The sequence below is a fragment of the Lampetra planeri genome, chromosome 1 (genome assembly GCF_965212315.1).
Source record: "Lampetra planeri chromosome 1, kcLamPlan1.2.h2, whole genome shotgun sequence".
In the NCBI taxonomy this organism is placed as follows: Eukaryota; Metazoa; Chordata; class Hyperoartia; order Petromyzontiformes; family Petromyzontidae; genus Lampetra; species Lampetra planeri.
This window is the reverse complement of record NC_136107.1, coordinates 34001008-34011920: the sequence shown is the minus strand read 5'-3', so window position 1 is coordinate 34011920 and position 10913 is coordinate 34001008. Positions and strand designations below refer to the sequence as shown.

Here is a 10913-nt window from a genome sequence, read left to right as displayed (position 1 = left end):
ATCCCCTGTGGGCTGGTGTAACCAGGTTACTACCAGAATTAATGGTGAAGTGTGGTCACGTTACCTCAATGGCTTACGTGGTGTAAGATGCCTTCATACAACAGTCGATTAACAAAAGGCAGTTGTTAAATGATAATGTATTAATTCAAATAGTATACTACACAGATGCACTCCACAGCGGGGGGGGGGGGGAACAAAACAAACGCAGATATTGATCCTGTAGTAATGTTTATTGCTTTGGTAAGGGAACCACACGGGAATAACTACTTAATTTATATGTCATCAATAATTTTAAATACTTATGTAAGAGGACAAGATCAGGTTTATTCATTTAATAAGCAAAGAAACACCGAATAATATCGCCATTTTTTGGACCTCCGCAAAACACTCCAACTGCTCAAACACCACCCACGGTGGCCTTACACCAAGACGAGTTCACAGCGAACGAATCAAGATCTCAACATTCAACGTTGCTGGGATCTAAATCGTCCACCGTACTTGTAATTCGTAACACTAAATTCGCCACATGTGAAATCCATGTCGTCGACCGTGTTCTCCAGGTTAAAAAATCATCCGGAAAGTAACATGCGCCCCACACATATTGCGCCCCAGTTGAAAGAGGAAAAGGGGGGGGGACGAGATTAAACGTATAATCTGGAGAATACGGAAAACGTTGCACACAAAGTGTTTAAGATTAAAAAACTATTTGCTCACAACCAAGAAAAACTAGTATTCGTTGCACTTTCAGATGCGCGCTTCTGCGGCCGTCTGGAACGCTCTTCCTTCCGATATTAGGAAGCCACTGGAGCTATACACTTTTTTTTATCTAGATTGAAAACTAATTTCTTTAGAACTGCTTATTGCTTTTAGTTTGTTGTCCTTCCACCGCACCTCCGATGAGCACGGGTGGCTACGGACGGTACGAAAGAAGTTCAAACATTCATGCATCTTATCGGGGATTTGGACACAAAACCTGATCGCACATTATTGCAGTGTTTATTATTGCGGGTGTACCGATGCATCAATCGCTATGCTGCCGGATACAGGCAAAGTGTTTCATGTAGGGCAGCCGTCATAATTCTCGGTAAGGTCATTAACATAACACCCGGAGATGGGAGAACGTCTCACTCGCCACACGATTTCATTTCGTAGGACGTAACTGCGAATTTATTCGGCTGCTCAAACCACCGCGCCTATCAAATATCCAATTTGGTATAAACAGCTTAACGCATATTTAAGACCCAAAACACACGCATGTACATACATCCCCTCCCCCAATGGGCATTTGTCCATGGGCAAGCGCTGGTAGTAAGCACCAAATAAGGATGGAATAGCACACTAAATGTTGTTTCTAGCCAGCGTGCTGCCAATCTCCCTTTGTCTCCCCAGTGTTTGCATCAACAAACGCACTTCAGCAATTCTGAGCCAATGATGACACAGATTAGCCAGAACATTTTTTTTTTCACAGACTAAAAACAATAAGCTGTTTACACAGCACGAAAACATAACCAGCATGCTTTGCTTTTCAACTTGAGATCGTGGCCTTTCGTGCGTACAGTCTGCACACAGCCCATGATAACATCCAACTCATATCGGCTGAAATTGGGAGTGTCTTGGGCAAAGTCAACCGAAGAGAGGTTCAGGCCAGGTTCACATACAAGTTGCTAAAAAAAGATGGTAAAAAAGATGTGTACAACTGGGAGTTGAACCCGGCATCGCTGGATTCGTAATGCAGTTCCATTAATAATTTCTGCCCAGCAACAATAACAACCTCCATTCACTACCAAGTAAACAGAAAAAAAGGTTGTATTTTACCAGGTGATGTCACCACGGCTCTTGTGCCAGACTAGGTGCACTTTGTGGCTACGTGAAGTGTCTAAGGCTCACTACTCAGCAGGAGGTTACGGGATAGACTCAGGTGTTATGAGTTAACTGCCCGAGATGACGGGCAGATGCACACTGACACACACGTGTGTTTACATGATCACCCACACTTAAGCTCACATCAAAATACACAATTTAGGTGGAATAGCGATTAGTGATAATTAATTCTTTGCAAACACGTGAACTTAATGTCATAACAGTTTAAAATTACGAAAAAATACATGTACCATACCTATATTTACATTTGATAAATTGCATGAGTTCCCCAAAATCTAATCAATCTTGTTGTTTTTTTAATCAGCTATGATTTAATATTTTGAAGATGAATATTTCCATTATTACTATTTTATAACCATTAGGGCGCTTATGTATGCAGGTTGCACTCTAGAAGCACAAATAATGACCGGACAGGAAGTACATCTCTCCAAGCAAAATGAAATGTCCACCTGATTATTGGTCTCGGGCACCGAGTTTCTTTGCTTTGTTTGTTGAGAATTTGTTTAATTGAAGGCAGACGCTGGTCTGGCTTCCACATCGAGGGTGCACACCTGCAGGCCTGTTGCACTGCCGCACGCGAGGAGATGCGCGCAACATTGGAGCTCTTCCGTGCGTTTTCGGGATTGTGCACAAATCAAATCTGTTGTGCTTTGAGAGCGAAACGTCGGTACATCGCGCCGAACAAGGTGCGCGGTGCAACCCAGAAACACGTTGGTGAGCTGTGGAGCAGCACAACCGTGAACAACCCATGAAGTCGAAATTACTTAATTTACCGCTGTGGAAACACACTTCATGCCCTTTCACTATTCTTGAGCTATGATCCCCCACCGCAGTGCAAGGAGAGTTTTTATACAAGGCGCACGTATTAATGCGATACAGTGGGATGCAATATAGATTGCGATTGTTTAGGCCATGCACTGGCTCATACGTACTCATGGGTATGTGTATCACAGCAGAAACAGGCACAGAGTAAGACAACAAAAACATGGATGGATATTCCTGAGGGTTTTGGTGCTTTGATAATATTGGGGTTCATCTTCTTGGTTCTTTCGGTAAAGTCACGTAGAAGGGAAATAATAAAATAATAAAACATTATAAAATAACATAATGAAATTAAATAAAATAAAAAACATAATAAAATTATTTGATTATGTTTTTTATTTTTTATTATTTTATTATTTCCCTTCTACGTGACTTTACCGAAAGAACCAAGAAGATGAATCCCTGCAGTCACGAAAGCTTTAAATCGAAAAATATTGGGGTTGGTGTGCATGGGGGGGGGGGGCACGGAATAGTGACCCAGTAAAAGTGGCACTATTGGGCCAACATTAACCCACGGTTGGCCCAACGTTGGACCCAAGGTTCCAACCACGAGCCAACGTTGGGCCGACGTTGCACGTTCACTGGCGAGGTTCTTTAAGCCAACAGCAGACCGAGGGACGGCAACAGCAGCACAGCCACCATCGTCAGCACAGTCGCAGACAAACCCTGGGCTCCACCTGCACACGGCAACAAAGAAAAAGACAAAGATCCCCCGTATAGTCTTAACAGTCTGTTGGGGCAAGTGCTGTTGGCGAGCACCTAATAAGGCCGGCAAGACACACAAGGGGGTTGGTGGCCAGAAACATGGCCGGCCACCTTTGTCTCCCTCGTGGTGATGTTTACACACTGCACCAGGTACTCATTTGAGGCGGAGTCGACCTAGGGGGAGGCCCAGGACTGTTTCAGATAATCATCACCGGCGCAATCCCAATTGAGTTATCCGCAAGTAATGTTTCAACATCGGGATGTTAGGCCAAAACAAGTTAAATATATTTGTTTTGCTGTGGGAGGGAACCGGGAGAACTCGGAGAAAGCCATGCAGAAGGGCGGCAAACATAGTAACTCCACACAGAAAAAGCGTCCCGGAGGAATGAGCATTACCACTGCACCGCCACCCGGCCAGCCTTCACCCTCCAAACACACGGCATCATTATGGATGGTGGTGATGCACTCTGTTTTGTGTACGCGACGGAAAAAAATACACTGGATTATCCCATGAAGCATCCAAATTTGCTCAGACTACCGAGATCGTTACATTCAGAATTCCACTGAAATGTACAACAGTGTAGGGGCAACTTTGAACTAACAGTTTGCATATTTTGCGGAACAGTCTTACACAGAAGCACACAAACCAAAATACAATTCTTGAATTGTTAGCCCGAAATCTTTACGATTTTTCCAAATCTCAGAGGTGAGCGGAGCAGTGGTGAACCGTCATGTGCCCACGAAGAGCCAAGTTTACTTTTGTTGGACTACACCTTGAAGGTTTCTCACCTGCCGGGGGGGAAGGTACCTCCACGTACCCAGGCCCAGGTGGGTTTGGCGCCGTGTATGCGACAAAGGATGCGAGCCTCTGCGCTAGAGCTGTCTGTGCAGCGATGGGGAGCTGGTTGTACTGACTGTTGCTTATGCTCAATGCGGAATCTCGTGAAAGAGAAGTCACCGTATTCACATTCAAACCCTGAGTCGTCGCAGGAGAGATGTGAGGGAGAGAGAGAGAGAGGATACAATATTATATATATGCAAATACAATATAGAGGATGATCCACTTATAGATACAAGTTTAATGTGCAGCCTTGCGATTAATTAGTCAAGCTACTGCTGACGGAAGGAAATTGACTAAAGGTCGTTCTGGAGAATTTCTGGAGGGTATTTTGGCCGCCTCGCCCACGAAACCACGCAAATATCGAAATGCAATGCTTCAGTCTTGGAAGAGGTTCGGCATACCCACATTTTACTCCACCACACACGACCTGTCGATCGACTAACTGTGGTGTAGCTGGGTGGACAGAGGTCGAGTGATTGGAGAAACTTCCCCATTGGTTTAATTGGAGATGGAATCAAACCAGCAATCTCTGGATTGCAAGTCCAGTGTTGCTAACCATTACACTGCAGCAGCATGAATACTATATTACTGTGACTTTACCGAAAGAACCAAGAATATGAATCCCTGCAGTCACGAAAGCTTTAAATCAGCATGAATACTGTGTATACGTCCATATTGAATACCAGAGGTGGGACAAAGTCATTGTTATGCAAGTCCAAGTCGAGTCGCAAGTCATCAAATTCATGACTCGAGTCTGACTCGAGTCCAAGTCACATGACTCGAGTCCACATCTCATAGGTGGGACAAAGTCATTGTTATGCAAGTCCAAGTCGAGTCGCAAGTCATCAAATTCATGACTCGAGTCTGACTCGAGTCCAAGTCACATGACTCGAGTCCACATCTCATAGGTGGGACAAAGTCATTGTTATGCAAGTCCAAGTCGAGTCGCAAGTCATCAAATTCATGACTCGAGTCTGACTCGAGTCCAAGTCACATGACTCGAGTCCACATCTCATAGGTGGGACAAAGTCATTGTTATGCAAGTCCAAGTCGAGTCGCAAGTCATCAAATTCATGACTCGAGTCTGACTCGAGTCTGACTCGAGTCCAAGTCACATGACTCGAGTCCACATCTCATAGGTGGGACAAAGTCATTGTTATGCAAGTCCAAGTCGAGTCGCAAGTCATCAAATTCATGACTCGAGTCTGACTCGAGTCCAAGTCACATGACTCGAGTCCACATCTCATAGGTGGGACAAAGTCATTGTTATGCAAGTCCAAGTCGAGTCGCAAGTCATCAAATTCATGACTCGAGTCTGACTCGAGTCCAAGTCACATGACTCGAGTCCACATCTCATAGGTGGGACAAAGTCATTGTTATGCAAGTCCAAGTCGAGTCGCAAGTCATCAAATTCATGACTCGAGTCTGACTCGAGTCCAAGTCACATGACTCGAGTCCACATCTCATAGGTGGGACAAAGTCATTATTATGCAAGTCCAAGTCGAGTCGCAAGTCATCAAATTCATGACTCGAGTCTGACTCGAGTCCAAGTCACATGACTCGAGTCCACATCTCATAGGTGGGACAAAGTCATTGTTATGCAAGTCCAAGTCGAGTCGCAAGTCATCAAATTCATGACTCGAGTCTGACTCGAGTCCAAGTCACATGACTCGAGTCCACATCTCATAGGTGGGACAAAGTCATTGTTATGCAAGTCCAAGTCGAGTCGCAAGTCATCAAATTCATGACTCGAGTCTGACTCGAGTCCAAGTCACATGACTCGAGTCCACACCTCTGTTGAATACACTAACATTTTTCTGTAAAATGTATTGGCTAAGTGATTGACCTAACAACGTTCATCATGCAATCAAGTTAGGGGAATCATGGGCTGTTTGTAGAATATCCGCACGAAATGCGACAATAAAAAAAAACACGTGAAACGCAAACATTATTAATGTGATCATCGCACTATTAGGCATTGGCAAGTCAAGTCAGCGGTGAGCACTTATATTCACTCACCGCCTTGCCAGCACGAAAGAATGTGTGAGAAATGGACTCACCTTGAACACGTTCAGGGGGATGAGAGGAATTGCCAACGGCTTAATCTCACCAATCTGTGATGCACCCAAATTATTAATTTCAGCGGCTGAGGCTCCAGCTGTAAAATGTAAGAACAATTTCCGACAAAACCAGCGTTAGGTTGACATGTTTTGCCACTTCCTTACCACAACTGCCACCAAGACCCTCAACACCATGCCATCCTCACAACGAGTCGTCCACTGTATTTCTCTACGCTATGGCCTCCTAATAGAACTCGTCGCCAACATCTCAGATGATCAAAAAATTCTACTGCCAGATTGCTGACCCAAACTAGCAACCGAGACATCCAATCACCAGTCAATTCAACATCACGCTCACCATCTTCAAGAGCATCCACAAACGCACTCCTGTCAGTTTAACACGTGGGCTTTCGCGACCAATATCATCCATAAGAGGGTTTTTTTTGGGTTAGATCACTCCTGTCGACCTCTCAGCCCTCTCATTTCACTCAGCTCCACTCCACGTGCTTGCCAACCTCTCATCTGGCTCTACTCTCATTTCACACCCTCCACACTCCAGCAACCAAGGCCTTCTTCCAAACCACCCTCGTCAATCCTCACTCATTTGGTGGTCGCTTTTTCTCCTCTGCTGTCCCCTTTGTCTAGAACTCCCGTCCCCCAGACACCAAAGTCCCTTGGAACAAAATATCTCTCTTATCTTTCTAGATTTGAAGCTTTAGTGACTGCAAGGATTCATTTTCTTGGGTTTTTTCGGTAAAGTCACGTACATAATTTTTTTGATTAATAAAAGTAAAATAAAAAATTAAATAAAAATCACGACGTTTCGGAGGCAACACAAGCTTCCGTCTTTAGGTGGAACCGTCACAGCACGATTGCTGTATCAAGTAAGAGAAATTCCAAGAAAACAGTCCTTGATTATATACTAGTATATGAAGACGGAAGCTTGTGTTGCCTCCAAAACGTCGTGATTTTTATTTTTATTTTATTTTTATTTTACTTTTATTAACTTTAATTTTATTTTTTTTACCTACGTGACTTTACCGAAAAAACCTAAGAATATGAATATCTCTCTCTTATCCTCTGCCTGTGATGGACTAAATATTTCCACCCCTAACCCAAACCCCAACAGCTCCATATAAACATTTGAACAATCGCACACCGACATGACAACTCGATAAACAACAATCACCACGGTGTACATAACACAATTATAAAGTGCCATTCGCGATACCAAAGTTTTGTAGAAATAATAATAATACGGCAGTCTTCAGGTTTACAAGCTCGACACGTTCACATTAAACTGGAATCAGTGACGTTGATTAAGTTTGTGCTGCCCAGCAATGTCCCCATAACTTACCGACAACAGATCCGATCTGTGTGATGGTACCGTTTGGAAATCCACTAAAAGATGAATTCGCTTTTATCCAGAGCTTTGTGAGCTGGTCTGGACTGTATGCTGCCACGTTTCCGATGGACTCTGCCGCGTCCCTGTGTTACACGCACAGAAAATAAATACTACAAATGGATCTCGGCTTCTCATCAGGCACGGTATACCTCGAGAAAATAGTTTAATTGACCGTTTGGATTTGCTGTGTCGTTATGTGTATATATATAAAGCATAGTGTTAAGGATGTGTGAATGTGTGTGTGTGTACGGGGAGCGGTAGTGTAGCGGTTAGCACTCTGCACCACGAACCCGGCGACCAGAGTTCGATTCCCGCTCACGGCCAACACCAGTGAAGATTATTTGAACTGGTGATAGGCCTCCTCTAAGTCGACTCAGCAGCCTGAAACGAGTACCTGGTGCGGTGTGTAAACATCACCACTGGGGAGACAAAGGTGGCCGGGCGTGGTGTTGGCCAAACCCCCCCCCGCCCACCTCCTGCTCTGTTTCGACCTTCATGGATGCTTGTGAACAGCACTTTAGCCAACAGCTTGTGCAGGCTACACGGGGGATCTTCGTCTTCAAATGAAATCACGTGCATATGTGTATGTATTTGTATATGCAGACAGTTACAAACGTGAACTCTGAGTGATAGTTATCATTCTTATTTCATGTGGGGGTTATTAAAAGTGGCGGTGTAGGTATGGTGACATGAGGACAGGTGGAAGTAGTTGACGAGGGGTAGGGGTAAGTGATAGGAGTGGGAGTAGAACTGGTCATAGCCAGGTGGCTGGGACAGGCAGTAGCAGTAGGACGGGCTAGGGAGAAGGGATGGTTGGTTGTTTTACATTGAGGAACGGAAGCAGGGCAGTGAAGGTGATTGCTTCATCACCTTCACCAACCTGCTCGCAGTCTTAACCAGGGGCAGTCGCAGGGTTCGAAACACAACGGGGTTCCTCCTCGAAAGCCGCTCGCTTGTAAAGGTCGTGTCGATCCCTCGTGTGTCATGGTTCTGTATTCCTACTCTTAGTTCTTTCGGTAAAGTCATGTAGGTTAAAGAAAAAATTTAATTTTAATTCAATTTTTTACCTACGTGACTTTACCGAAAGAACTAAGAGTATGAATCCTTGCAGTCACGAAAGCTTCAAATCTAGAATTCTGTATTCCTACGCCTACGTTGTTGAAATTATATCTATATATATATTTTTTTATTACTGCTGGCTTGCACAGCATGGCTGGTATCTTACTTGTATGCGTCGTTGTTAATCTGCCCCACATCTGAGAGCCCGGACACAAACACTCCCAGGGACTTGAGGTCAGAAGACGTGAGTTGGGGCACAGCTTTCACGGTTTCGTAGTTCGCTGCCACAGCCTTGATCTGCAAAACGTAAGTCAGGACGCCGTTACGATTTTCAACAAAAGACAATAAAGATAACGGAAGATGAAACGGGTTTTTTTTTTTTACTCAGCTCTACATTACGCTTTAACTTCATGTAGAAGTAGCAGTGTCAGGAGCCGCAGCGACAGCAACAGCAGCAGGAGGGGCGGCAGCAACAGCAGCAGCAGCAGGGGCAGCAGCAGCAGCAGCAAGCAATAGCAGGGGCAGCAGCAGCAGCAGCGCCGACACTGTCACCAGCAGCACTGTGGTCGCTGTACCTGGTCCGGGCTCCATCCTGGCGTCTGGGCCAGCTTTGCAACGGTGTCGATGCTGGAGAGGTTGAGCAGCTTGAGTTCTTCAGGAGTGAACCCCAGAGCCAAGGTGCCCAAACTTAATAACACGTCCTGAGGGACTGGCGACGGAAACACCTGGCAACAGAGAAACGGAGACGTTCAATCAACGAGGGCTGTTTCAATAGTTCGGGATGATCTAGCCATAGCTAAAAAACGTGATATCTTCAAGGATGTATGCTGTTGTGTATATATATATACTCAGTTTAACACGGGAGGCTTTCGCGACCAATATTATTCATAATAAAGGTTTTTGGGTTAGATCGCGTAAGAATAAATGTGTCGAAACCCTCCACCACCCGACACGGCCAATCAGTAAGGGATTTGTCTATTCTGGCAAATCGCCCGATGATGCTGGATGTAATCACCAGCGGGACGTCGTACTACTCAGATTGTAAACGTTGTGGATTCACTCTTCAACACACCGGTGGGCTGAAGTAGTAGCATATTTGGCGTTTTGTTTACATGACAAATCCCTTACTGATTGGCCGTGTCGGGTGGTGGAGAGTTTCGACGCATTTATACTTACACGATCTAACCCAAAAAAAAACCTGTATTATCATTAGACCTCCTTTGCCAGTACAAACATATAATAATAGGGGTTTTCCCCTTTTTTCTGCCAACAAAAAAAGGGGAAAAACCCTATTATTATATTTTTGTACTGGCAAAGGAGGTCTAATGATGTAGATGCTCGCCCCGAGCCCTCATTACTATGATATTGCATTGTCTTTGAGCTGTACGCCTATTGGCGTCCCATGGTCGAGCACCAATTGGGTCGAGGCTCAAAAAAAAGCCGTCCCTTGGTGTGGACCAACGAGTTTCAAGGACAATGCATACATTATCATAGTGTGTTTTTTGTTTGCATTTTGACTGCAAGTATTGTGGTTAATGCAGACATGAATCCTTGTTAAAAGGTTTCAGTTTTGTTGCCGGAAAAAAGGGGAAAACCCCTATTATTAATATAATCTTTATTATTTGTATATATACTATTGTGTATATATTCGTATAACCACACTGTGTACCATGACATTAACGAAGGCCAAAACTCTTACCAACTTGAGCTTTTCCTTCAAGACAGTCAGCTGATCGGGAAGGAACTTGACCTTTCCCAGATCCTCGATGCTCTGACTGAACACGTCGAGTGGCAGGCAGGCATTCAGATTGGCCACCGTCATCAGAGCCAGCAATTGTCCCTGAGCGACGATGCTGAGTCGTGTGAGGTTACCACCTGGGCATGCTACACAGGTAGAATGTGAGGTGTATTGTTGTTGTTAGGAAAGCTGCGGAAGGTTGTATAATGTCCATACTGTAAAGCCGAGTCATCCACGTGGAATGACGCACACACACGAGATGAACTGTACAAATGGATACATGTGTTTGCCATCGCGTACACGTACACCGTGCTTTACATGCTGCAGATTTTAAAATTGTCTGTACGTGTGCCATTACCCCTTTCGCTATGTCTTTGTATTTTCATTGCATACAAAAACAAC

At 44.6% G+C, this 10913-nt stretch overlaps 1 protein-coding gene across 1 annotated transcript in view; it reads right to left on the bottom strand.

Moving 5' to 3' along the window:
- Positions 1–215: 215 nt before the first annotated feature.
- LOC144717597 (uncharacterized) overlaps positions 216–10913 on the bottom strand; it is a 47711-nt gene continuing 37013 nt past the window's right edge. The window contains exons 41-47 of the mRNA XM_078593130.1: positions 10473–10657; positions 9349–9498; positions 8940–9070; positions 7667–7797; positions 6310–6407; positions 4198–4384; positions 216–3380 (exon numbers count right to left, since the gene is read on the bottom strand). Coding sequence (XP_078449256.1) covers positions 3298–3380; positions 4198–4384; positions 6310–6407; positions 7667–7797; positions 8940–9070; positions 9349–9498; positions 10473–10657 — 965 coding nt within the window. The 3' untranslated portion in view covers positions 216–3297. The remainder of the gene's footprint in view (positions 3381–4197; positions 4385–6309; positions 6408–7666; positions 7798–8939; positions 9071–9348; positions 9499–10472; positions 10658–10913) is intronic.